This window comes from Lepidochelys kempii, chromosome 26 (assembly GCF_965140285.1).
Source record: "Lepidochelys kempii isolate rLepKem1 chromosome 26, rLepKem1.hap1, whole genome shotgun sequence".
NCBI lineage: Eukaryota > Metazoa > Chordata > Testudines > Cheloniidae > Lepidochelys > Lepidochelys kempii.
In genome coordinates, this window is record NC_136405.1 from 4,548,438 (window position 1) to 4,576,038 (window position 27,601).

General features: G+C 48.8%; 1 protein-coding gene across 1 annotated transcript in view; it reads right to left on the reverse strand.

The window, feature by feature from the left end:
* Positions 1-310: 310 nt before the first annotated feature.
* The window catches only part of LZTS1 (leucine zipper tumor suppressor 1), a 42,520-nt gene continuing 15,229 nt past the window's right edge, over positions 311-27,601 (reverse strand). The window contains exons 2-4 of the mRNA XM_073325139.2: positions 12,618-13,108; positions 9,110-9,925; positions 311-7,412 (exon numbers count right to left, since the gene is read on the reverse strand). Coding sequence (XP_073181240.1) covers positions 6,735-7,412; positions 9,110-9,925; positions 12,618-12,971 — 1,848 coding nt within the window. The 5' untranslated portion in view covers positions 12,972-13,108 and the 3' untranslated portion in view covers positions 311-6,734. The remainder of the gene's footprint in view (positions 7,413-9,109; positions 9,926-12,617; positions 13,109-27,601) is intronic.

A 27,601-nucleotide genomic window follows, 5' to 3' on the forward strand; every position in this document is an offset into this window, starting at 1 on the left:
CAAATTGGCACCTAGCTGGATTTTTAAAAGCATTTCAGTTCCTTAGGTGCTTTGGAATATCCTATCTGCATCCTTAGGTGCTTAAATACCTTTGCAAATCTGTCCCTTAATCTCTCTGGGCCTTGGGTCCCCATCTGTAAAATGGGGATAATAATGTTTCCTTTGTCTGCCTTGTCTATTTAGATTGTAATTTCATGACTGGTTATTCAACCATGAGTTGTTGGGCTAGATGCAGGAGGTCAGACTAGATGATCACAGTGGTCCCTTCTGTGTAACATCTGTAAAATATTCCACTTAGAGAGAATGAGGATAGGTTTTAAAAAATTTATTTATAATATAAATAAAAACATAAAATTACCATAGTTTACATCAGTCACCAGAAATAACATCTAAAAACCTGCAGAAAAAAAGTAATATCTAATATATACAGACTAAAACCTGGCCTCGCCCCGTGGGTGGGTGGGACAGCATAGCAGTTACTCATATGCCTAAGAGTGACACATTGGCAATGCATACAGTCAAAGTCAAACACGGCATTGTGCAAAGGCAGCATCTCCAGTCAATCACATTGTACAGCGCTTGTGGAAGATACAGGGCTGGTGATACAAGGAATTCCCATGGGTGCCATTGAAGTCAATGGGACCGTGCCCCTTGACTTAAATGAGGAAGGAGCAGGGCCTTAATGAGACATGAGCTGGTGCCTTGTGGGAAAACTCTTGACGGGATCCTGGTCAGGAACAATTTTGCTCTTCTTGCATCGTGTATCGTTTGCATCTCTTGGGCCATTTGCATCTGGCGCCTACCCATCAGCCTCCAGTAGGTGTGCTATAGCTCGGCCACAAGAGGCAGGAATTGCTGGGTGGAAAAGTCTCTGGCCTGTGTTCTGCAGGAGGTCAGACTAAAATCTGGATTATTCTAGAGGGAACCAGGGATAAGTCACAAGCCAAAGGGACCAGGATAAGTCACAAGACTCGGCCTTTAGGCTCGGAATAGTCTTGCTCCATTATTTATTTTTTTTCCTTTTGTTCAAATTATATCCCAAGCTGTCTTTTCAGAAGATATGGGTAAAATCTAGAGCTTAGGGTTTGAAATCTGAAACTGGATCCAAATTTTACAAATAGCCTTTATCTTTCTACTAGGTCTGTCAAAACCACCCTGAAGTTCTAGGTGTTCAGAATCCAAATGCAGATGTTGTAGTTTGAGGCTCTCTCTGAAGAGCTGTATCATTTACTTCCCAATCCTGTATTTGCACCTGTGTGGTGCCCTGGAGACTTCAACAGGGTTCTGTGTGGGTTACAGGATACAAAGCATATGCGTGCAATTGCAGGCTCAGAGCCTTAATATGCCCTGAACTTATCTGTGCACCAATGGGAGGTAAGCTTTCTGTAATGCTATAGGTCTTATGTGTGGATTGCACTACCTACCTCTCATCATGAGGATCTGCAACATCGCAATCGTGGCCCTATCTTTCAGAGGTGCTCAGCACCTGCTGCTCCCGTTAACTTGGGTGCAATTCATGGGTGCTCAACACCTCTGAAATTCCAGCCCAGGGTTTGGTATTGAAGAGCAAGCTGAAAACAGACACTTGGTGCCACTTGCTTGTTTTTTTTCATTTGAAAAAAGAAGGCATCAGCGCAACATTAAAATGTGGAATTCTTCCTGATCAGACTGTTTGTTTTTTCCAGGAGGAATCCGCTGTATTTAAGGCAAATACAACCACCCCTTTCTGTAAGAGGTTATCTTGGGCACTACAGATATAAGGAACCATTTGTTGGTTCCAAGTTATGATCATTTTAATTGCTAGTTGCTTGGATCCTCCCTGCCTCAGTGTGCAGCGTGTCAGAGAGGCAGTGAACGCATGACACATGCGTGGGGTGGAGGGGAAACAAATCTGTTGGGAGAAGAACACAATATCTTACAGAAAAATGTCTGCAAACTCGCATCACCTCCCAACAGAAAATCTCTAAGGGGAAAGGCAAGGAGGAACTGGAACTGGATCTGCCTTGTCTGAAAGATCTGATGGATTTACTCTGTAAGGGTGGCAGGGGGACTTATTCCTAGAGATGGCTGGTATGCCAAAGATGCTCGCTGCTCCTGGGCTGAAGGAACAGCATGACTGTGGGAAACAGTCAACTCCTCCTTCAGTAAAGAAGGGCTCGAGACACAAAGTATCCAAGCCTCCCTGAAGTTTGTGGAAATTTAGCACTAGGAGACGTGATTCTCTTTTCCCCTGAACCTGGTGTAGTTATTTGCACAACAGTGCAAAGTCTGAGCCAAACCAGAATGGGCTCAGTCGTGTGTTCTGGGAGTAAAGTGGGGGTGGGGGAGAGACCCCTTCCTCCCCTGCAATTGTTACACAAGTTCCAGCCATGCATGTATGGGGGAGAACAGCAGCTCTCCCCCTCTGGTACAGGGGGTGCAGCCAAAGCTGTTGCACAGGCCTGAATATCCGAGCCAATACAGATGGAGAAGCAGGGATGAGGCTGTGACTCTCAGATTCAGCATCTAATTTCTGGCCAGATCCTGGGGCATTGCAGGTGAGCACTGTCCCTTGCTTGGGCAGGCTTGCAGAATACAAATCCAGCCCAGTGGCTTTGCATTGGTGGAAATGACTATGCAAAATGCAGGCCCACGGAGAATCAGTGCATGGTGGATGGGCTGGAGCCTTTCCTACCCTTGATTGTTGGGTTCTGATTTTTGGGGGACTGCACAGTAGATGGGACGGTGGTGGTGGCCAAAGCCTTTTCTCTAACCCATCAGAGGAAAAGACTAGTGTGTGCTGCCCACCTGTCACGTTTGAGCCAAATGTAAATAGCTTCCAGAACAACACCTGGTTTTGCTTTGGTTGGGGAAACACACAAGGCACAGATCGGTTTCAGAGTTTAGAAGCTGGTAGGCTGGGGCACTGGCAATAGGATGGAAAGTCCATTCACCTCTCCAGCTTTGGCTTACGAATTGGATAGCTCAGAGGTGACGGCCTCTACCTCATCAGTTTGAATTCATGCCCAGACGGTTGTGGCTGAATGCTGAAGGCTGTGCACCAGCCCACGTGAAGTGAGTTTGGTGGATCTCGGCCCAGTTCCTTTGGGGACTAATGTCCCCGCTCCACTACAAACCCCACTGCAATTGGCACAAATCGGTCTCCTGACTGGCAGGCTTGGCTAGGAGAGAAACCAGCGGGTGATGGAGACTAAACTCTCCTTGCATTCCTAGAGGAGCAGGGGTTCCTTCGAAGCCACAGGCAAAGCATGGTGGGAACGCAGCATGTCACGGACTCCTGACCTCCTGCTGTCCATCCCATACCTGCTCCGTGGATAGAAGCTTCTGGCTTCTGCTGAGCCAGCTTTCCTGGGCACTAAAATTCCCAATGCCTTGAAAAAGGTGTTCAGAGGCTTGTGGCTGAGAATTCTGTTTCATGCTTTCTGGCCCCTGCAGAACCTGCCCTCACAACAGGATCAAACGGACACCAATGTGAGGACAAGGAAGCCCAGTTTGCTCACAGCAGCGTTTGGCAGCTGCTGAGTTTAGGAGGGCTGGTTTACATGCTGGAGTTTTGTAATCCTCCATTAAAGGCTGGGGGAAGATTTAAGACTTGGACTAGAAAACAAAATGAAATCCTTTTCTCTTACAAGCTCCTGTCACCCACTGGGCCTGGAACCCACTGACTTAATGGCATGGAGGGGAATAATAAGGCAGTCAGCATTCAATAGGCGGGAACATGTGGGGGAATCAGAGAGAGAGCAGGGAAGCTGCCTCCTAGCTTGACAAATGATCACTATTGAGCCAGGTTTCTCCCTGGGGTAGCAACACTGGCTTCAGAGGGGATTCTCCAGAGATGAGTGTGGTTTGGAAATGGTAATTTATGCATGTTTTGACTCTGGAGGGTATATCCTTAAACCCAGCTTCCTGGCTGGCATGTGGAGAAGAAGGGAGGCCAATAATAGAGTAGCCTTTTCCCCTTGGAAACCTGGGGCCTGATCCCCCATTGCCTTGCGTCTTTTGCAGTTATTTATGCTGGTGTAAAGAACTACCATTCGGATATGGCAGCTTTTCACACTCACTTGTACTTGGGACAGTGAGTGCACACGGTACAGGACAATGGAGAATTAACTCCTTGAGCTCCAAATCTTCATCAGGTCACACATGAGAGGAGTTTCCTAGGGCTCAGTTTAAGTCCTTCACTAGCATTGGTTCACATAGCCACCCCGCTCCCTAGCTAGGTGAGACTTGATGCAATTCATCCAGGACTGGAAAAATGGAGTGATGCAGGTCAGGATGGAGGTGCACCTGCAGGGCAAAGAGGGGACCACAGTAGCAAAGGCTCTTCTGGGGCAGGGATATGACACAATGGCAGTGAAGGGTGGGTCTGTTCAGCACTGCAATATCAAGGGTTATTCTGGGTCAAAACCTGCAGTCCCACCTTTGTGTGGGTTCCCTTACGGCTAGAACAGCACAGAGAGACGGAGGTCAGGATCAAGGTGCATTGGCTCAGCTATGTGTGGGGATTTTCTCTCTTTTCCACATGAGCACTAAAATCCAAGAAACCAAAGAAAGCTGTAAATATTTGGTAGTGGTTTAGAAGGTTGTTTTTAGGAACAGTGGACCCTTGTGCCAGTGAATCTAAAACAGGTGATGGCCAAACTCCAGCAGCTGCCAGCTGGTGGATCTTGACAGTAGCCAACTTGGCACTGACCCCCACCTGTGCCTGACTGGCATATTAAAATATAGGGATCTGAACTGTAAAGAGTATATTTAGCAGCTGTTGAGGGCCAAGCTTCTTTCCTGCAGCATCTCCCTTTACTAGCCTGAACTTTGATCATGGAATGGGAGGGGGGAACACCACAAATAAAAATGACCAAAATGATGGAAAAAATGAGATGGACCGATATTTTGGTAGCTCCCAGCTCCGAGATGAGAGAGACAACAGGAAGAACACAGGGCAGGATTTTCAAGGAGTGCTTTTGGCTACATGGCTTTGAATTTGATGAAGTGAGCTGTAGCTCATGAAAGCTCATGCTCAAATAAATTGGTTAGTCTCTAAGGTGCCACAAGTACTCCTTTTCTTTTTGCGAATACAGACTAACACGGCTGTTACTCTGAAACCAGTATAAGGTGGGAAGTCTAATTTCCCCAAAGCACAGACTACCCCATCCTCCTCAGGCAACCAGACACAAAAAGCAGCAAGGAGCTGAGCTGGACTGGTCAAAATTTGTTAAACAAAAAATATTTTAGGTGGAAAGTGGCTTTTATTCCTAACATGGAAATCTTTGCAAAAAAAAAAAAAAAAAAAAATAGCGTGTGTGTATTTTTTTTTTTAATGAAACCTGTAAACTAAACATTTGGGGATTTGGTGTTTTCAGTTTGTTGTTTTTCCTTTTTCTCCCCTTCTCCTTTTAATGACAGAAGGAGGGAGAGGGTAGGGGCTGGGTTCTAAAACTGAAAAGCTGAAAATTTTCTAAACTTGGAATTTTCAAAACTGAACATTTTGCAATAAAAATGTTTTGCAAAAGCTTTAGAATAGGTGGAAAATGGTTTCTTTTGGAAACCTACCGGCTCAAAATTATTATGAAATGTTCAACCTCTTTTTACGAAGACTCTTGCAGCATTTTCTGACCAGCTCTGGAAGCAAGATAGTCAGGCTCGCTGAAGTCATGGGCCTCGTTGGCATAAAGCAGTTTGGGGTGGCACGAAGCTGTACTGATAAGCACTGTCAGCTAATGCTCCCTTGAGAGTGGTCTCCTTCTACTGGTTTCTTTTTTGCCTGAGGGCACAGGATCGATCCTCATCCTCTTCTCTCTCAGAGACAGGGAGGGATCTTTTAATTTCCATCCCTTCCCCCAACATACCCACCATCATCCTGCTTGCCAAGGAGAAATGGATGGGGCTCCCTTTGGTCCCTGGTCCTGAACTAGCTGGTTGGGGTGGTCATTCTTGAGGTCGGGTTAACCTAAGGAGCGAAGAAGCAGATTGGAGATGCTAATCCAAATCTCTGGCATGGCAAAAATACCACCTTGGCCTGTAGGGACTGGAGCCTGGACGGGTTCCACTGGACTCAAGCTGCAGAGGGATAAAAGCCTGCAAATCTTAGAAACCAGAATCCCCAGGAGGAAGATAAATAGATTTTTTTTTTTTGATTGGCTCAGTGTATTCCTTAGCCCTTGGGCCCGGGCTCAGTGGTTGCAATGAGGCATTATTTCCCGTGGCGCTCAGGAGGAGGAGTGTGTCCCTGGCCACCCTCTTCCAGGGGCTGGACCAATGTGTGTTACACGCTGGAGGGGGCTGATTTCCTTAGTCACAGTGACCCAGTGGCCCCTTCTGCACCCCTGGGAGAGTTTGGCCAGCGTGTCACTTTATTCCCTGATTGCAGAATCATCTGCTAAACTCCTGTTCCAATCCCCAACCCTCCCCTCCCTGTTTCTACAAGTGGGCAACCAGCATCCTGCTGAGGAGACATCAGACACGAAGGGCAGATGCCGGCACGTCACCATTAGCAGGAGTTGTTTTCTTTCACCTCCACAACATGACAGGCAGCTTGGGGTACCATCATGGTGCCACACTAGGAGCTCTTGAGCTGGCTGGGCAACCAGCTTGGCTAACACATGCACGGCTCATCCGAACTGTACATGGGCTGTCTGGCGTTAACGGACCCATGGGGCTGTGCCGCTCAGTCCTTGCCTGAAAGAGACACTCCTCCCCGCCGCTATGAAGTGCGGGGAGAGAGAGAGCAGGTCTGGTTAGATCTCCGTGGCTATGATGTCCTCGTAGGGGACATCGGTGCCATGGATATCCAGGTCGATGGGCTCTTTGCCGTCACCCCCTGCAGCCAATTGCTGGAGCATCTTCTCCATGTTTTGGTTTCTTTTGTACATGTGAAGGTAGCTCTGTTGCAACTGCTTCTGGTAGTGGATCACCTTCTCCTTCTCCTCCTTCCAGATCTGTCGCTCCTGCTGGAAGCTGGAAGTCAGCTGCTCGTTCTTGTCTCTCTCCTCCTTCAGCTCTGCTTTCAGTTTCTCCACTGCCCCCTGCAGGGCTTGGACGTCATCCATCATCCCCACAGCCGGGCTGGCGGAGGCCATCCTATCCCTCCCATCGCTTCGCTGCTCCTTGAGGATGGTCGGCTCCGTCCGGAGCTCCATGATCTCCTGCTCCAGCAGGTTCACCTTCTCCCTCAACAGCTCTGACTCATTCCTCTTGCGCTGGAGCTCATTTTCACACACCTCCAGCTCCATAGCCTTGGTGCGAAGGGAATCTTCCATGTCCTGGGTTTTCATCTCCAGTCCCTCCATCTTCCCCCTCACGTCCTTCAGCTGGGCTTTCAAGCTGAGGATCTCGCTTGTCTTGGCATTGAGCTCCATCTGGGAGTCCTTCAACTGCTGCTTCAGGAGGGAGATTTCGCCAGACTTCTGACACACCTGTGGGGGGACACCAACCGGCCAGCGTTAGGGCCACTGCTTAAAAACCACACCCCAAAGTGGTACGAAACCCACCATGTCGCTCACCCGTGCTCCATCCGATTCCAGTCCATGGTGGAGGTAGGAATAGAACCTGGGGGTCCTGGCTGAGAAACCTTCTCTTAGCACAGTTCTACACTACCAGTTGGACTTTTACACCCAGGCACCATCCCTGAATATTGCAAATAGATCAGTGACACCCAAAAATAGCTTCACTGAGGTGAAATTCAGTCCCTAGAGTGGGGCCTAAACTTTGCACTGGGTCTCTGCAGTGTAGGTCAGCATCAAGGCTGGGACTGTCAAAGAAGCCTATGGGGGCTAGGCACTCAAATACTACTGTAATTCAGATTTCCAAGGGCTCAGCATCCACAACTTGGGCCAGAATTTCAGAAGTGCTCAGCATCCAACGTGCACCCAAAAACACAGGGCTAATTTGAAAATCTGGCCCTTAAAGGTATGTTTGCACAAGCTTCTGTTGATGGGACTTGTGCCAGCACACTAAAGACAGCTATGTGGACATTGCAACACTGGCAGAGGTTCAGGGGAACTGTCTGAGCTTGGACCCAGAGCCTTGCTCCCAGCTCGGTGTACGCACACCCTGAGATTTTAGTTTCTGGGGTTTTTAGTTTAGGAGCAAATCAACAAAAATATGAAAACAAATCTGCAGATGGGGGTTGGAGGGGGAAGGGCTAATATCAATTTTGATTAGCCGCCATCCTCTAATGTACAGATTAATCCACCAATGGCTCTGCACATCCATTTGTAACAAACATGTTCACATGTTTCATTCATGCTGCAGGGAGGAGAATGCTGCTTGAATTTTCAGCAGCTTACCTGTCTCTTTTATTAAATTTTATATCAGATCAATAAGGAGATTATATAAAACACAGGCATGCAGTAGGAAGGTTTTAATACTCTGATGAAGTGACCCACGTCAAGTCCAGGTAGTTACTTCACATGTAAGTAAAGCAGCTTTATAGTTCCTTGGGGGATGAGGGGAGAACAGTCTACAGCTGGAAGAATTGTGTGATTGGCTGTTTCATTAACTGAGTTATTTTAACAACAGGGTTTTTTTAAATGTCGTAGTTGTGTCTTTAAATGATGTGAGATGCCAAGATGTCATGAGGGGCACAGGATCAGTCTAAATGAATACATTACAAAGCCTCCACATGCCCGGCAAGCAAGAAAAATGTCTTAAATGGACATATTCTCTTATTCTGTGCCTACAAACAATGCATCCACGCACAACAGATAACTACCTTCACAAATTTCTCAAACACAACAATGTTCAGTGCAGTGTATGTGAGGACAGAAAAACAGGCTGGCATCTAGAAAGCCCACTTAATCCAAAGACAACTGGCATTTATTTCAGTAAGCACTGGTTTGGGCCTTAGGTTCTTAAATACTAGAATTCTGGATGCTTCATAAATGCAATAGATAGTGTGAAAGAGCTCAGCCACAAAGCATTTGTAGACCCCAAAAAGGGTAACTGTGCAATCACCTGTTTGCACAGTTACTGCCTTTTGCATGCCTACCTGTGGGTGCAATCTCCTTACTTTCACGTGCATTTTTTTTTTGCAGTCACAGCAATTTGGAACCCCCCCTCCGCCCCCTCACTTGTGTGACTTTAGTGTGTTCAAAACAGAGCACTGTCTCACCTCCCACTGAGTTTCTTCCAGCGCTGGGGCAAAGCTGGTTTTCTCTTTCTCATAGGACCTCAGCTTGGTCTGCAGCAGGTCTTGCTCCTTCATGAGGTTCTCCAGCTCCTCACGAAGCTGCTGCTTCTCCTTTTGCAACTGGAACACTTGGAGGTGCAGCACCTGCTGCGTCCGCTGCATCTTCTGAGAGGTTTGCTTGAGCTTGCTGTTGCACTTTTGCTTCAGCCCCTCCAGCTCTTCCTTGCAGCGCCTCTGCTTTTCCTCATAGGCCTGGCAGGAGGTGATCTCCTTCTCCTCAAAGCTGCACTGCAGTTCCTGCAGTTCCCCTTCCCTCTCCAGCAGTTTCTGCTCCAGCTCCTGGATGGTGGACTCATCAGTGGAGATGGGAGACCGGATGCAGGAGGCTTTCTCGGGGTGATGGGCAGCTTTTCCAGGGTTGAGGATCTTGTTGCCGCTGTCGGAGAAGGACAGCGCCTTGAGGCTCATCATGTTGCTGTCTTGTATGATGGTGCACTGGGTGATGTTGTGGGCTGAGCCCCCGAAGCGGCTGATGGGCCCCATAGGGGTGACCAGGGGATCCAGCTGGTAGCTGCTGGTGGTGCTGTGGGTTGGGAGGCTGGACATAGAGTTCCTGCCGGAGTCCGACAAACCTCCAGAGCACAACATGGGCTTGAGTTCTTGATCCTTCCTTTTGTCCGGAGGGTGCAGCTGCTGGGAGATATGGCTGCCATTTTCCGGAGAGGAGTGGAGGATCGCGCCTGAGCGGGGGATCACTGGCTTGAAGGCAGTTGGCCTTATAACGCCCTTCTCTGTGCCCTAGAGAGAAGAGAGATTCTGATCAATGCATACCTAAGGACTTGGATCTTACTCCTTTCTGCTTAATCCCTTGTAGGTTTTCTAATGCCGGGTCCCTGGCAGCTGAGACTGCAGGGGATCCCATAGCACAGCTGAACCCTGCTAGCTGACTCATTGCAGGGCTGCCCCACTTGGGAGGAAAGCGAAGGGACTGAGGAGGGGGGCAGGGAGATCCCCGCCTGTAGAATTGTGCTGGCCTGTGTTCCAGTGACTGGGAGAGTGGTTTTCCCCAGGAACTGAAATTAGAGTTTGAAAATGACTAAATTGGCAACAATGCATGTAACTAGCTGACCACTGGGGGGAAGTTCAGAGTTCCAGAATCAGCTTGGCCTCTAGCCACTCTCCTCCCTTGGGAGCTTCCTTTGCTTCTCCTCCCTGTGCCTCTCTTAAGGACATAACTGCTGTTTGTTCCCAGATGCACTGAAATACCCTGTGTCCGCTGGGTCTAAACGGTGCAGCAGGCAGGGGAAGGGATGTTAACGGTACCTCAGGCTTCTCCTCCCATTGCTTCCTTGGAACGTGCCCTGGGAAAGATGCAGCTCAGCCAAGGGATAGCTCTCTCTCTTGGCTCACCCCAATGAGAGTTGGAGCTGTGGGATAGGAACATGCAGGGGGCAAGGTGAGCATGCAGCAAACCCAGTCACTGAAAAGGAGAATGTGGCTGGCTGGTTAATAAATTATGGTCATATTTGCAGTGATCTCAAGTACCTACCAGAAGGGGGTGGGGGTTATCCCCATTTTAGACAACGTGGGGAACTAAGGTCCAGAGAGGTTCAGGAACTTACTCAAGACCATGCAGTGACTTGAGGGCAGAGCTAGGCACAGAACCCAGGCTCCCTAAATCTGAGGCTCCTGCTTTCCCCAACAGAGCACACTCCTCTCCCAAAACAGGGAATGGAGCCCAGTACCCTGTGGCTGGTGCAGTCATTTGCACCAGGGCAAAGCAGGGAGAAAACTCCACCCCTCTGATCTCCTAGCAAGTTACACTCAGTGGGCAATAGTGCAAATGGCAACCCAAGGGGCAGGGTTCAGAGCCCAGGAGACCTGATTCACAGGGCCCTGATCTAATCACTAGATCATGGGTTCATAACTGAGGCATTGTGACCATTCTCCCTTTCTTTAGGGCTAGGTGGGAGGGGAGTCCCAAAACTATTTGCCTTGTAACCTGGGATTGTGGTCCAGAGAGTGTTTGGTAATAGTGGACAAGCCATGTTCTTGGGCTGACTACCAGTGGGCACATAGGCCATGTCCTGTAGCACTGGGCCAGTCTTTTAATTATTTTGAACATCTGGGGATCACGAGCTTTGATTCCTGAGGCAAATGCATACTACTGTTTACACGGGGCATTGCTTCCTTGCTGGCCTGTGGCCTAGGAGGGATTGTTTGGTTTATTCCCATCACTCGAAGAGCTCTGCTGTGAGCGCCATTAAAGCCACACTTGGTCATGGAAATGTTTCAGTCCAGGAGCAAAGCCAAGCTGTTTGTAAACTGCAGCTTCTCCAGCGGCACAGACAGGGACCTGCTATCAATCTAATTCCTGGCTTTGGCCCGCAGAGCTTGACTGGAGCGCTCAGCTCCTTCGTAACCAAGTTCTGGTTTAAAGCGTAGCGGCTGCCTTGTGAAAAGCTTCCTCAAGCCTCCTCTTTACAGACTCTTGTGTTTCTCCTTTGTTGTATGTACATATTCCCTGTTACCATAGTATCTGAGCATCTCACAATCTTTTAATGCATTTATCCTCACAACCCACTGTGAGGTAGGACACTGCTATTATCCGCACTGTACAGATGGGGAACTGAGGCAGAGAGAGACTAAGGGATGTGCCCAAGGCCACACAGGAATTCTGTGGTAGAGGAAGGAACTGAACCCAGATCTCATAACTGCTAAGCTAGCACCCTGAGCTCACAACCATCTTTCCTGTTTTGTAGCTTAGCTCTACACCATGGTTTTATTTCTCTTTTCCTTCACTTTCACTGTTGGCAGGGATGGCTTGCTACTCGCAGGCCTTGGTCATGTGAACAGTGAGCAGCCATGGACCTATCAGAGCTGGGGGAATCCTGGTAGCTTCAGTTCACAGTGGGGTCTGGCAAACCTTTTATTTGGTTTCAGTCCTGCCAGCCTCCTGAGCTTCAATCTGCCCTTGAACAAAGGCCGCAACTCCGTGCAAAGCTCGGCCCACCCAGCTGAGTTCTACCATGGTTTCTACCTGAAACCTTAAGGCTGCACAGTCACTATGTGGGAGCTATAAACCAGTCCCAGGCTAACTTGAGCGAAGCGTCTCGGGAAACTGCTCTGGGTTTGGAGTTTGTAATGAAATCGCAAACTAAACCATTCTTGGGGTTTGACATTAACAATTCTGCACCTCCCTAGTGGCCTTCAATTGGCTCGTGGAACTGGGAATTTTGTTTCAGCAAAGTGACTCCCCAAGTCAACCAGGGGCAGAGTTGGAAATAGAACCCAGGAGTCCTGAGTCTGCTCTAACTGCTGGATCACGCTGACTGTGCACAGCTGCAGCTCCCCTGGCACAAATAGCAGGCTAGCCTGTCTGCACTAAAGGCTTCATTAATGCCACTGACTACCCCACTGGCTGAAAGTGGGGCAACCTCCCAGTTCAGACAAGGCCTTAGACACGGTGTGACTGGTCTCTGTTACTAACCAGTTCCAGCTGATTGGAAAATGGCATCAGTTTCTGGGGAGTGGGTGTGCCAAAGTCCATGCCAGTGGCCCCTGTCTGGCTGCCCAGGTCCCCGCTGGAAACTGACGTGTAATCCGTCCGGTGGGAGCCAGGGGCTTTCTGGCTGACCTTGATGTAAAAGAAGTCCTCATTCTTGTTGCCTTTGGAGCTCGACTTGTTGTGGCTGGAGTCCTGGGAGAAGCCGAACCTCAGCAGCCCATCTGAATACCTGTTCAACTTCTTCAGGTGGGACGACTTGCGGAGCTTGTACTGGGAGGCCCGGCAGTGCTTGCTGTGGAAGCTGTGGCCGGAGATGAGGCTACTGACGCTCCCCATGATGCTCCTGGGCTGATGGCATGTAGAGGAGAGAGGAGACCCCAGGAGTGTCTTCTACGGAGGCGTTCTGGCTAAGGGCGGAGACTGGTGGTGGTGCAGTCATAGCAAAGATCTCGCTGTACCCAGGAGTTGCAAACCTGCGGGAGACAAGAAGTGAATGGAAGAGGATAGAACAGGACAATTCACGTGCATGGGTCACGGGGGGGTTTGGGGGCGGAGGGGGAGTTCTCTGGTCTGTGCTGTGCAGGAGGTCAGGCTACAATGGTTCCTTCTGGCCTTAAAGTCTCTGAATCTAAGTGGCTGGGTCCAATTCCAGTTCCTGCTGGACAAATGTCCACACCACAAAAACTGTCTCCCCCTCCCCCCTGCCCTTGCCAGGCTCGGCAGAGGGGCCAAGGATTGTTTGGGTCAGAGACTGCAGGTCCCTCTCTCCACTTCCCCAGGTCCAGGCTCTGAAGCACAGAGGGGGCGTGCTCCCAGTGTCCCATGGAGCAAACCGACAGCATGGCAGGCACCCGACATGGTGAACAGGGAGGGGCTGTGGGTGAAGGTACACGTACACGTACGTAGACACACACACACACACACAGAGGAAATAGCCAGGCTCCCTTCTGGAGCGTTTAGAATGATGTCTAAAGCCTTATCTACACTCAGGAACTGTCCTGATTCGGCAGCTGGTGCAGCTACTCCAGTGCTGACTGCTAGGGCCAACCCAATTAACTTAGCTGGGGAAAACCTGGGCTTGCTCCAGGGGTCGGCAGTGGCAAGCACTTCTGCGCCTGCATTGACTGCCTACTGCTGGTGGCTGATTCGGGGCTATTCCCACATGTGGACAAGGCCTTTTCTTAGTGACTTGCAGCCTCTGTTTGCCAGAATAGACAAGGGAAGGAGTCTCTAACGCAGCACTGGGGCATTCTGAAAACAAGATGTGTTACCTGCAACAGGTCCTAGCCAGCTCTGTGGCTCTTAGCTCCTGACTCTCATTTTTATTGTACTCAGTAGCACCTAAGAGCCCCAGTTATTGACCCAGACCCTGTTGTGCCAGGTGCTGTACATGGTCAAAAATCACATTCCTAAAGCCTGGCCCTCTGCAAAAACGAATTGCTATAATGCAGCTTACACATCCATGGTATGTTGAAGGTAACAGAAAGCAGTATGTGATTTCCTGTCATGGGGCAGTGGGAAGCTTTCTGTTAGTCATCCTGACAACCTCCTGGCGCGTTCACTGGCCCGTGCTGGAGGGTCGCTATTACCAGATTCCAAGCAGACTGCTGAGGCTTTGTCTCAAAGTACGGCAGAACATAAATGAAATGGTTCAGCTGCACGTGGGGCTCCTGCGCATCTGTTTGGAGACCAGTGTGAGTGAGCAGAGCGGAGCAACATTTTTGACCCAAACATTTTGTGTGGGACAAACACAGTTTTGAGTCAGCTCAAACCATTTTGTAAATTCACATCCGATTTGCCAAATTGTTTTGGTCAAGGGAAAAAAAAATCCTAAACATAATATCGAGAGAGACTAAATGTTCTGTTCTGCCAAGGTTTCAAATCAAAATGTTTTTGTTTAGCCGAGCTTCTTGTCTCAACGTTTCTTTACATTTTTATTTTTTAAAACCAACAATAATAAAACCTTTATAAAGCTCAAAACTGAAAACGTTTTGTTTGCCCTGGGACCATTTAACAAAAAAAAACAACAACTTCAGCATTGCCAGCGACCGAACAATCAGATTTTAGCACAGCTCTGCATATGAGCCACGGTGGAGCTCCTCCCTCTGCCGGGTGCGTGATGCTGTATAACTGGCTGAGGGGATGCTGCAGCAAGAATCAGTTTAAATTCAAATACAGGCTGCTAGCTCAGATGTGGGTTTTCTTCTCTTGGAACCTGCAACGAACAACCTTCCAATCATCAGAGTCTTGTCTGATTCAAGGAAGTTCCCTTCCTGTAGTTAGCACCGCATCTGCCTCTGTCCCTGAAATATTCACTATGCCATTGCAAACACTCATCCTCTGCCTCAAAAGGGTTAGTGAAACTAACACTCATCTAGCATCTTTTAGTCAAGGCTCTCAAAGCTCTGTGCTTACTTGTCCTTTTCTTTCATTTCCCCCACCATTTTTCAGGATCAGCATCATCGACATATTTCCTCCACAAGCAACTGCTCTTCTCCTGCTTTTATATATATATATAATACACACACACACACACACCTCGTTGGTGCATGCATGGCACACACACACACATCCTTGTTTCAGGATCTTAAACACTATATCGATGAGAACGAATAGGACGCTTCCAGAGTCATCAGAATCACTGTTCAGCAGCCAGTCCTGCTGGGCCCCTCTATTAACTTTCAGAGTAGCAGCCGTGTTAGTCTGTATTCGCAAAAAGAAAAGGAGGACTTGTGGCACCTTACAGACTAACCAATTTATTTGAGCACGAGCTTTCATGAGCTACAGCTCACTTCATCGGATGCATACCGTGGAAACTGCAGCAGACTTTATATACACACAGAGAATATGAAACAATACCTCCTCCCACCCCACTGTCCTGCTGGTAATAGCTTATCTAAAGTGATCATCAGGTTGGGCCATTTCCAGCACAAATCCAGGTTTTCTCACCCTCCACCCCCCACACACAAATTCACTCTCCTGCTGGTGATAGCCCATCCAAAGTGACAACTCTTTACACAATGTGCATGATAATCAAGTTGGGCCATTTCCTGCACAAATCCAGGTTCTCTCACCCCCTCACACCCCTCCCAAAAACCACACACACAAACTCACTCTCCTGCTGGTAATAGCTCATCCAAACTGACCACTCTCCAAGTTTAAATCCAAGTTAAACCAGAACATCTGGGGGGGGGGGGGTAGGAAAAAACAAGGGGAAATAGGCTACCTTGCATAATGACTTAGCCACTCCCAGTCTCTATTTAAGCCTAAATTAACTTTACAGCCCAGCAGGCCTGCCCTTTCATCTTGTTCACTTGCGGGCACTTAATGCAGCCTGACTGAAGTCCTGCTGCCTTACAGTCCTTTATCGGTTTTCCATTATTGTCTGAGATGGTGTGAGTGCATGTGTCCGTGTCTGCACATTCGTATGTGTGAAGGGATGTACATGCATGAGCGTGTAACTGTGTGTGGGAATGCATGGGGTCCGTGGGCATGACCGGGTGTGTTCACAAGTGTGAACGTGAGAATGCAAGGTGCAAAGGTTTTGTCAATGCCTGCATATGCATGAAAGCAAGTTTATATAAGTGTGCAGGGTGAAGAAGCCACATCGTAGCCAGGGGCATTGTTCGCTTGTAGCCTGCTGGCATTCCCTCCATCCCGGTTACAAAGAACAGTGACTGAAAGGACAGTGGCTGAGGAAGAGACGTACAGGGTATGTGTACGCTGCCTTGACCTGCGTCAGCTGGCTTGGGCTCGGGCTTGGGACAATAAAATTGCAGTGTAGGTGTTCGGGCTCCGGTGAGGGGGCGAGAGCCCGGGCCTGAACATCTCGACTGCCATTTGACAGCCCTCCAGCCTGAGTCTCCCAAGCCTGCGTCAGCTGCCAGAGACCAGCCATGGCTGCTTTATTGCAGTGTAGACATACCATAGAAGGGCTTTTCCCTGGTGGTGAGGAAGGCTCTGTGACCTCCCACAAGCTGCCTGAATTCCCCAGAGCTGGAATCTCAAACTCCCTCGCTTTGTGGCATGGTTCCCAGAGAGCTGGATGCTATAAGCCTCAGGCTGGAGTATCTCCAAAAAAGGTATATTCCACCCTCTCCTTGGGCAGCCTTTTCCCTTGCCAAACTGTCCTCACAGCTTGCGCACTCACCTCACCATTTAACCTTCGCTTCCCCTGCTGCAGCTGAAGCTCACGGACTTCTCCTGTTCCTGCTGCCTGAGGGCTTGGCTGCACTGCAAAGTTAAGTCGAGTTATAACGGGCGTAGCCCCGAACGCGAGTCCTGTCCATATCTAAAGAGCCTTCATTCAAGTCTGGTGGTGTTAACATGAGTGAAGAAGAGGTCAGGGCTATAGGCACAGCAAGTCAGCTGTTAACACAACCCTCTGTCGTGTGGATGCAGGCTGGTGCCAGGAGTCCTCCAGTGCTGTCCCACAATTCCACCCATGAGCCCAGAGAGGACAGAAAGATTCTCCCACAATGCCCTGGGAAAGCATTCCCAAAGCAGCTCAGCATAGCGCAGCGCTAAGAATGGTGGGCTGAGTCCCTGGAAGTCTTAAGCAGCACCACACAGGAGCGAGTGCAGCGCCGGTGCGGACACAGCCGCTCGGTGTTATTTGGCAGACTGGCCGCGCTCGCTGGAATTAGCCTAGCTCCAGAGGAATGACGGGAGTGTAGAGAACATGAGTTCACTCTGCAGGGCAGACAGACCCTACGGAGACCAACTGGCCCCTGGCCCCTTTGGGGATTTGCAGGTAGTTCTCAGCTCTCCCCTCAGACGTCCAAATCAAACTGTTTTCAAGTAAGGCTGATGCCACTTGAAACAACTTCTTGAATGCAATGCACTCTGGGATACCCCTCTGCAGTGACAAGGCCAGTGCAATGCCATTTCTCCTAGACTTCAAGGTCAGAAGGGACCATTGTGTACGGTGCCGAGCGCAATGAGCTGTGGATCCATGACTGGGACTCTTAGGAACCACGGTAATATAAATAACAGTAAGAGCTCTTTTGACGTGCTCATTCATTTTTCTCACTGAACTGGCACCTACTCTGGGAGGGTTGTGCCAGCAGCTCTACTCGGCCAGCTTTTAAAAGTAGACAAAGCTCTGCCCTTCGGGAAGGCATTTAAGCTGAACCAAAAAAACAGCCACACGTCGTGGAATAAGTGTGTCCGCTGGGGACAGAGTCCTGAGAACCAGCAGCTGAACCAGCACTCTGGTTACTGACAGAGGAAAGGTGTGCTAATGACCAGGCTGAGGAGACCTAACGAGCTAATTAAGCCATTAACTGGGGGAGTAGAAGAGAACACAGGAAGGAAGTGCTAGGGGAAGAGAGAGGGCACGGGAGTGAGCAGACAGGGTGGGTCAGAGTAAGGGCGATCTCCAGGTGGAGAGATGTCTTCCCTTCTCTCCTTTGGATGAAGGTGTTGTGAAGCTGCATAATGCTATTGATGGACTAGGACTGTACAGGGGGTGGGGTGGAGCACTGTAAATAAACTTCAGGCAGATACCTACAAAGGGGAGGGGTCAGTAATTAGAGAAAACAGGAGTGGGGGAGCATGCCCCCGTTACAGGGATTGTAGCAGTATAGGTTGTAAAGCTTTCCCATGATGACAAAGCTTAAGAAGAGGGAAGAACATGGTCAAACTGAGTTGCATTTGGAACTGGCATGTCCCTGAACCCTGAAAGTACAGTATATGATCAGCCCTAATGGTTATCGTGCCTTCTTTACAGTCATGCTTAGCCAAGCTAGACACATTCAGCTCTTTAAATCTCTCCTCCTAAGTCAGCCCCTTGCTCCCTGAGCTCTCTCCAGTTTTCAATGCTTCTTTTAACCTACCTCAAAGGGCTGTTGTGAGGCTTAATTACATTTAATGTCTGTGCAGCACTTAGGAAGATGAGAGGAATTATATATGTGCTAAGTATTATTATTATTATGGTTTGGAGGTATGCAGAGCTGTATGCTAATTCCCTTTGCTAGAAAAACAGCTCTTCAAAGCCACTGTGGCACTTGGTTCCCCACAGCAGGGGTATAATGAAGATGTACCCTCTAGATAATTCAAGGGTTGGGTGGAGGGAAGGGGGGGGCACAGGTTGCTGGTGGGCAGAAATTAGGGCATAATCAAAATGAACTAAATTCAGAGTCCATGGGAAGAAACGACTGAAAGGGAAATTGTTTGGTGGCTGAGTCATTCTAGCAGGGTGAACAATCGGAAGCCATTCTGCTTCCCACTGCTTGCTAAAAGCTTTTACGCTCCAAGCCCTGGGTGTTAGGGTCACCTGTCTTTACCCCTCTGGCTGTGCATAAGTGCCAGAATCCCACCACTGAACGACTTCCTGGGCGTTGCAGGAGGGACTTGTCTTTACACAGGAATGAAAGTATATGCTACTCCCCACAAAGAAGAAGAAGAAAAAAAAAGACAGACAGGATGCATGCAAAGCAGATGCACACACATCTCTCATGAGCCTGCGAGGACAGGGTGGAGGGCTGCTTGGCATTGCTGCACAGTGCTGTGACAACACTGTGAGGGATTTCCAGACAGGGACGTCCCAGGAAAAGTATGAAAGACACCTCGGCCTCTCTGCCTGGGATAATATAAAGCACATGGCTTTACTGACACACAGTGAGGAGAGCAATGAAGAGCACTGTGTTACCCAGGGGCCATTTCATAAGTGCACCTTCTAACAGAGGCAAACTCAGCCCTGTCCCTACCTGCTGAGCTGGGGAAGGTGCTCTTCTGGATCACCCAGCAGGCTGCTGTGTATGGAACACAATAGCCCTGGTTAGATTCTTTGCCATAAAAAGGGGGCTCCCTTTTTTAGATGGCCACATGGGGCTGTTAACCGTGGGCTGCTGTGAGTCTTGGCTGTTCACCTAATCCGTCAGCCTCTTCTGGAGGGCTTTGTCCAATCTGCTTTTAAATGTTCTAAGCCAAGGTCCCTCACAGCTTTGGGGAAATTGTTCCACAGCCTGGTACAGTTTGTTTTTCCTAAATTTTCTTGTACTCAGTTGCATCCTTTCATTCCTAGTGAGACCTCCGTGCACCACGCTAGAAAACTCCTCTCCAGCCTAGATGTTCACTGCAGGCCCTTTTCATGCCCCTGTGTACCCAAGCTAGACATACAGCTCTTTTGATCTTTCCTTGTCTGTCATTTTCCCCAACCCCTTAATCACTCCTATTGTTCTTCTCTGAGTGATTTCCAGACTGTCTAGCACATCTCAAGTGCTGAGAATTAGACACTGTGTTCCAGGTATAGTTAACTTGTACCAGAGTTATGGAGAGGGATTATTATATAAAGGTTGAGAAAAATCCAATTAACTTTATTAAATATCACACACACAGATTGTCATGAGCCAGGAGAAGTGGATTCTACATCCAGCCCTGGGTTTTTCTAAGTTTCAAACTCTTGGTCCTTATAAACCCAAGAGAGGAAGAACTCCCAGAGCCCAAGAACTCAGAATATTCACTCTAATGCCTATATCTATTTGGGGAGATTAACGGAAATAAGTAAGAGCCAAGACCTAAACACTGGAGTTTTTCTCTCCTGGCTGTGATACTTCCAGGCAACCAATTTTGGGCTCATTCAGAGTTTACTGATTAAGAGAGGTAATATGTGTGGAGGAGAGTAATTTGCCACAGGGCTTAGGAGAACTGGTGCAGAAATTCACTGTGTGTGGGGGGGGGGGGGGCACTATGCCTGTGTGTGTACGTGGCAGGTAGCAATCATAGAGTGAAAACCTCGCAACACAGCTATCGCCTTGGCAGAGCAAGACATCAGGCAAAACAAGCGAAGGAAGGAGATAAAAGCAGCCATCATACTTACAAACATAGGCTGAGATTTTTCAAAGGTGCCTAACAGATTTTGATGCCTTAAACTTAATGGGAACTGAGTGTCCAAATCTCCTAGGAACCTATCCAACCCATGGAGCGCAGGCCAGGCTGAAAGAGAGAAAGCTTTGACTGAAACCCACACTCTCTCTCTCTCTCTCTCTCTTCTAAAAGGACTGGCTACTTGCTAAAATTTCTGTGGTACCCTTGAGCCAACATTCTCAGTGTGCTTTGTGCATATCAGTAAAAGAAGCCTTGCCATATTCCCATTTTACCGGTAGGCAGACGTTTAGGCCAACAGTTCCCAAAAAATGGCCTCTGATTTTGAATGCCCAGTTGGAGGCACCATGGGCCAGATTTTTAAATCCTCTGCAGTGCTAGGTGAGCTGTGACCACTTAAAAACCAGACCCCAAGACCTTTCAAGCAGGGGGCCTATAAATGGAAACACCCACAGTACGAGGCCACTTTCGCCGTAAGGGGCTTGTGCCAGGTGACAGAAGTCAGTGGCAGAGCTAAGAAAAGAACCAGCGGGTATCGATTCCAGGGCTGTGCATTAAAGCTGCTTGTTTTGCCTTTCCTTGCTCAATTTCTGGTGCATCTCTGGGAGATGGTTAAGAGCGTGTGGGAGCTGCTGGGACTTTCCAACAGCTCAGCAAGAAACATTTAAATAATTCTCATCCCTCCTACGCTCCTCTGAAAGTTGGTTTCCCCCCCCCCCCCTTTTCATTTAAAAACTAACATTTGAAATATATGGAGGAGTCTGCACTCCTTGTGCTTCATTAACATAAAATAAAGGGCCTGCAAACTGACAGGCTGCAGAGAATTCAGAGCAGGAAAAGAAAGCCAGTCTCCTAAGATAATCCTATTGTGGCTAGGGCTTGGAAAAAGAGGTGTGTGTGTGTGTGAAAGAGAAAGAGATGCTGAAAGTGTGGTATCTGTATGTGTGTTGGCAATGGTGTGTGAGTGCATGAGTGTGTCTGTTTCTGTGTGTGATGATGAATCTGTGTGTGTATACATGTGTATGTGATGGAAACCATATGTGTACGTGCTGTGTGTGTTTTTGTGAGTGTGTAGCACTATCAGTGTGAATTTCCGGTGTGTGTTCCGTAAGGGTGAGTGGTGAGTCTTTGATGCTGAGAGTGAGGTGTGTGTGTGGGGTGGGGGGGGATGTCTCTAACTGTCAATGTGACCATGTCCGTGTGCTGCTGGGTGTCTATTGTGTCTTTGTGTGTGTTCTTCATTAGCAGGTGAGGAGAAGTTTGTGATATGAGTGCATGGTGTGTCACTGGGCATATGTTTTCCCATTTCAGTGTGTGTGTTTGTGTGTTGGTTCTAGGCAAGAGTGAGATGTGTATGTCTGCAGCAGTTTCTGATGAGTATGTGGCATCTGTCTGTGTGTGTTCGTGTCAGTGTGTGGCGTCCGTGCGTCTGTGATGTATCTGCTCATGTCTGTCTGCCAAGAGCCAAGGAGACATGGGAAGGGCGGAGAGGCCAGGATGGGAGCCGTCATCACAGCCCCACCATCGTGTTAATGACTCAAGGGGAGTTTAACTTTTATGACAGATTTCAGAGTAACAGCCGTGTTCGTCTGTATCTGCAAAAAGAACAGGAGTACTTGTGGCACCTTAGAGACTAACAAATTTATTTGAGCATAAGCTTTCGTGAGCTACAGCTCACTTCAGCTGTAGCTCACGAAAGCTTATGCTCAAATAAATTTGTTAGTCTCTAAGGTGCCACAAGTACTCCTGTTATTTTAATTTTTATGAGTGCTGCAGGTTCCAACCATCTCCGTTCCAAGCCCGTGGCCTCGCCTGATTCAAGGGGTTAAACACCATGACATTAAAATGCAGTTCACCCTGTCACTTGCCAACTGACAGGGACAAAAGAAAAGAAAAGATGTGAGCCTCCCCCCCCCCGGCCCTGCCACCTCCTGGTAAATTAGCCTTGCAGCTCCTGCTTGCTCTTTTGTATCTGCTGGTTGGGTTGTGAGTGCCCTGTGGGGAGGGGGTAAATACACAGCACGGGCCCAGCCTTGGTCAAATGTCATTACCAATGCATTACATGTCAGAGCAGCTCTTGGGGACAGAATGCAGGGACCCATCAGCAGAGCCGGAGCATTGTGATGCAAATAGGGGCTGGGCTCGCACAGTGTGCAGGGGGGCCTATGGCAACAGGGCTGGGCTGAACAAAGAGATTATATCTTTGCCATAGGGTATGGAGATCAGGGTGGGGACAGATTCGGCGCTGGCATAACTGGGGTGCAACCCCACTGACTTCATTAGAGACAGTCCTGCTTACATCAGGGATGCATCTGGCCCTGGGGCTGTGTGTGCGCAGCAGGGTGAGCTGGTGATTCAATGGCAGAGCTTAGAGGCAGGTCGCTCTGATTGTGTCTGGCTAGATGACCCTTCAGGAGATTTCAAGGGCCTGTTTAACGAAATCAGTTGAGGCAGAATGATAATGGGCCATATGTGGGGGTTTGTTATAAGGTCCCTGCTGTGCTCATGTCCCTGTGTTACTGAACTGTACTGGGACTGTAAAGAGAGATGTGCTATCATTAATCTGTATGACGGTAGCACGTATAGACCTCAGCAGAGGTCAGGGTCCCATTGCTCTGATGCTGTACAGACACACAGGATACGTCCACACTTACCCCATGTTTCAGCCCACCGACCACCCCCACCATCCACATACGAAGCCCTTAAGCACCTGGTTATATGTGCTTTGAGCCCACCCCCGCAGGATTATGGGTTAGAGCCTGTGCTTTGCTTTAAGGCATGTGCCGACCTGCCCATTTTGCGGTGAGGATGCAGCTAAAGCATGCGTAGCTGAGGTCATGTTTACCTAGTCCTCCAATGTCATCCCACAATTCCACAGAACTCACTTCCCACTCACCTCCAATGCACCGGAAGCTACCTGTTTATATACACTTCGCTAGTGTTGAACTCTTCATTCCAGGTGGCCTGCTCCGTGTTCTGCACAGCTCAGCCTTACCAGGTACTGCATACTGTTAGCTATCCAGGAGAGCACACCAGGGTTCAGAGACTCTGCCTGTCCCGAAGCAATTACAATATGGACAAGCCAAACAAAAGGTGGGAGGAAGGAAGGGTTATTGTCTCCATTTTACAGATAGGAAATTGAGGCACAAAGAGACTAAGGCCCAGATTTTTAAAGGTATTTAGGCACCAAACTTCCCATTGAGTTCAAAATCAACTTAAAATCTGGGTCAAAAACTTGCCGCAGATCACACAGAGTCTAGGAAGTTTGCGGCAGAGCCAGGAAGTGAATCCAGATCGCCTGGGTCTCAGGCCACCCTTCCTTCCTACTGGCAGCATTACTGACACTGCTATTTTGATGGGGAGGATATTTCCGGGATCGGACCATTTATTCACAGCTTGTGGAATGCTAACTAATTTCTGGCAAGAGGAATCCACAGGGCCATCAGACTGACTCCCCCATTTATCACACTTGACAAAGTTTCAGAGGGGGCTAGGGCTTGTAGGAAAGAAAATGCCATCCATTGCAGTCACACTAGATGACTGTCTAGAGACTGAGAGAGAATCCCTAATTCCCTGTGGGGGGTGGAAAGAAGGAATGGAGTAAGGTAAAGTAGTCAGAGCACAGGTCTGGGAGTCAGGACTAGGCCCTGAAGAGTCTCTTGTGACACTCAAAACCAGGGGGGAAAAACACCTTCTGGTTTTCGGTATCACCACAAGCGTAAAACTCAGGCCAGGTCTGCAGAGATTCCAAAGATGTTGAGCGAATCTGGAGGTGACTGATGGTTTCATTCCAAAGCAGAAGAAACTCCATTGTCTGGCCATATGCTCTGCAAAATTCAAAGCAAAGCACCAAGAAGTGCAACCTCTGCACGGATCTAAATCACAAGAGGAGTGCAGCGTGATCACCTGGGACAAACCTTGCTGCATTGCACACCAGGCTGCTATTGCCAGTTTTGACACTGACTCACTGTGTGACCTTGGGGCCATCTTTCTGCACTTCCATTTTCCCTGGATAAAACGGGGATAATGACAACGAGGAAAGTCCTTGTGAGACTTCAATTAATGTTTGCAAAATGCTTTGACATCCTAAGTGCTAGGGAAGCACAAATACATTTTTATACTAAGTAACTTGAATAGAATGGAATGGGTTTTTTCATAGGCAGGGAGAATGCTGCAGTCTCCCCGTTAAATGAAAGAGTGCGATAGGACCTGCAGGAAGGAGGGGCATGAACAGACCAACTCTTGCCTTCGCAAGAAAAGAAAGAAAAAAAGATCACATTCCACATTCCTTTCCAAAATCCAGTCATGTCAACCCTGCCACCCTCCCAGGGGGAGGCAAATCTCTCCCCTCCAGGCTTCTTTCTGGGTGGACTGAAGGAATTCAGTCTTATCTCTTCACTGCTCCTTGAAGTGTACTTGCTTTGAAGCCATTTGCCCATACAGCTTGTCACCTCTTCCTTGCTAATTTTCACACGCTCCCTCTCCGTCTGTTTACAAGCTGATCCAAGTAAAGTGCTTCTTTCCAGCCTTCCTTCTATGTTTATACCATTCTCATCACCTCGGTGTCTCCCCCCCTCTCCCCTCTACTTTCTCTCCTTCATTATTAGTCATCATTCCCATTACAGAAGCAAGTAAGGATCCCAGCTAGTGGTCAGAGCTGTGCGCACACAAGACAGACGGACCCTGGCCCCAGCAGCTCACAGGCTAGGATCTCTGGGGCGCTCTCTCACCAGGTGATGCTCCCCATGTTCCAGCTGACAATCAGTAAAGGGACAAAGATGGAGTTCTGAGTGGTGCTTGGAGAATCTGACCCCCGGCAAAATGTTGCCAATTATCATAGTGACAAGAACAAATATTCTATCCAGGGCATCTGACTTACGTTTCCATCAAGAGATGGACTGACCGAAACCCTGAAACTGACCAACCTCAAACGTTTCTTCTAGGAGTGGGATCGAAATTTCATACCTGGCACAGGTCAAACTGCAAACGTCATAGCCCGGAACTAACCCCTGCAGAGCTAGGACGATTGATACCAGCTGAGGACCTAGCCTTGGCCTCCTGTGTGCAAGCAGGGTTTCTATTAGTCTCCTATAATTTTACTGCTGGTGTTCAGAGAAGGTTCAGGGAGAGCACAGACCTTCTTTCCCAGATGGAGGCAGGTTCTTAGAAGCCTGCTAATTTCAGCCCTCCACAGAAGTGGTAGCAGTAGCACCCTGAGTGCCCCATCAGCAGCCCCGACCCTTGCCCGTCCCCTGTAATCTTCACCCTAATTGTGCTAATGGGAATGAATTCAAACACCGCCCTTGCAGGCGCCATCCTTTTGGTGTTCAGTCGTGGTTCCACGCTGTTGAAGGGCCCCATTAAAGGCATTCATTCACTCTAGTTCATTGTCCCCATTCATTCATCGACATTCATTGGGATCATTCTAATCGCAGGCCGTGAGTGAATGGAGTCGGGGAGTCACAAAGCGTGCACATGTGTTCCGTCCTGATTTGCCATTAGTGAAGGGGGACACTTCAGATGAAGAATAACCAGCCTGAATTGCATGTTACATCCACTCTAATAGCCTGGGAGTCCATCACACTGAATGTTGAATTCACACCCACTGGCTGCTGCTTATTATTGAAGCTGGCAGTAGGCTTGGCACGGAGTTCAGTGGGCTTGATGCCAGTGCAACACGACTCTGTTGTACCATGTCTTGGCAGTGACCGTGGGCAGCTGAGGCCATACCCTTGCTCAGGAGATCCTGCTGCCTGCCCAGTAGCTAAAGATGTATTTGCCCAAATAGGAAAAATGGGACAGAAGTGAAGGATGACAAGGAATCTTTATAAAATCTGACCTTGGGCACTGTCTTGTTGTGCCAGTCAGAGATCAGGCAATGCTTGCATGAAGAAGCTCCTGCCTAAGCTAGAGTCCTCTTATTGCAGGCAGCACTGAGCTCAGGATCAGATTCCTAACTCCTTTAGGCTCCTTTGAAAATCTAAGCCATTATGCGAAGGTGCTCAGTGCCTGGCTTGGGTCCTGATCCTGCAATTGGATGCATGCAGATGGGCCCGCTCCACATGGGCATAAAGGTTCACTTGTGCAGAGCCAGTTGTGGGCTCGGGGCCTTGCTTGGTTAATACTGGAAGAAACCCCCGCTCTCGTATTCAGTTTCTTCTGGTTCCTGGCAGAGGCGCCATGAACTAACTCACTAGTCCCTCACCATGGAGATGTGAGAGCCAGCGCTGTCTAGCCTCAGAAATAAAGGGGTGGGGATATTTTGGGTGATGGTGGGGATTTCTGCATTGGACATGGATAGGAAATCTCCACCGAGAAGGTGCACGTAACTGGAATAGGTAATGTCAGTGGGACAGAGGTGTGGGGATCCCAGAATGGGAATAGCTAGGGCACTGCTGATGAGGGATTGCAGTGCTGGGTGTGGGGAGTCCAGGACTGGGGAAACAGAGAGGGCTGCAGATCAAGGATTGAGGTGCTCTGGTAGAGCTCTGTCTGGGGAGCCCCGGACTAGAATAAGAGGGATGGCTGCAAGTCAACAATTAGGCACACTGGCAGAGCAACTTGGAGAGGAAACTGACTCAGCACCTGCCTCTGCTGTGCCTGGTTTTAAACTGCCCCCCACCCCCACTTTTAAAAAAAAAACAACCATGAAAATTCCCATTATGGGAGAGCCCTACAGAACGTAATAGCGGATTCTGTCCTTGCTATGGAATAGCTCACGAACGTACAGCAAGGCTCTCATTCACAGGAAAGACTATATGGGTCAGATCCTCAGCTGCTATAAATCAGTGTCGTCTGGCTGACTTCAGTGGAGTTACGCCAGCCTACGCCAGTGGAGGATCAGCCCAATGGGTGCTCAGAATAATTTCTAAAGAACCCCACTGCATTTCTATAGACCCCCTCATGCTTTAATCCCTGTGACATTTTACAGGACTTTCCTATCAATCAATAACATGAGCAAATATGTTTTTGAAATGCAGTTTATTATTATTTTCCCTCCCCAGTTAGAGAGGGACCTAGAAGGGAAATAAACCAGGAACAGTTAGAGCTGGTGGCTAAAATGCCCTAGCTGCAGCTAAAGGGCATTGTCCCCAGAAAGAGCTGAGCTTAGCACAGGCAGGCTGTAAGGTGCTCCAGGC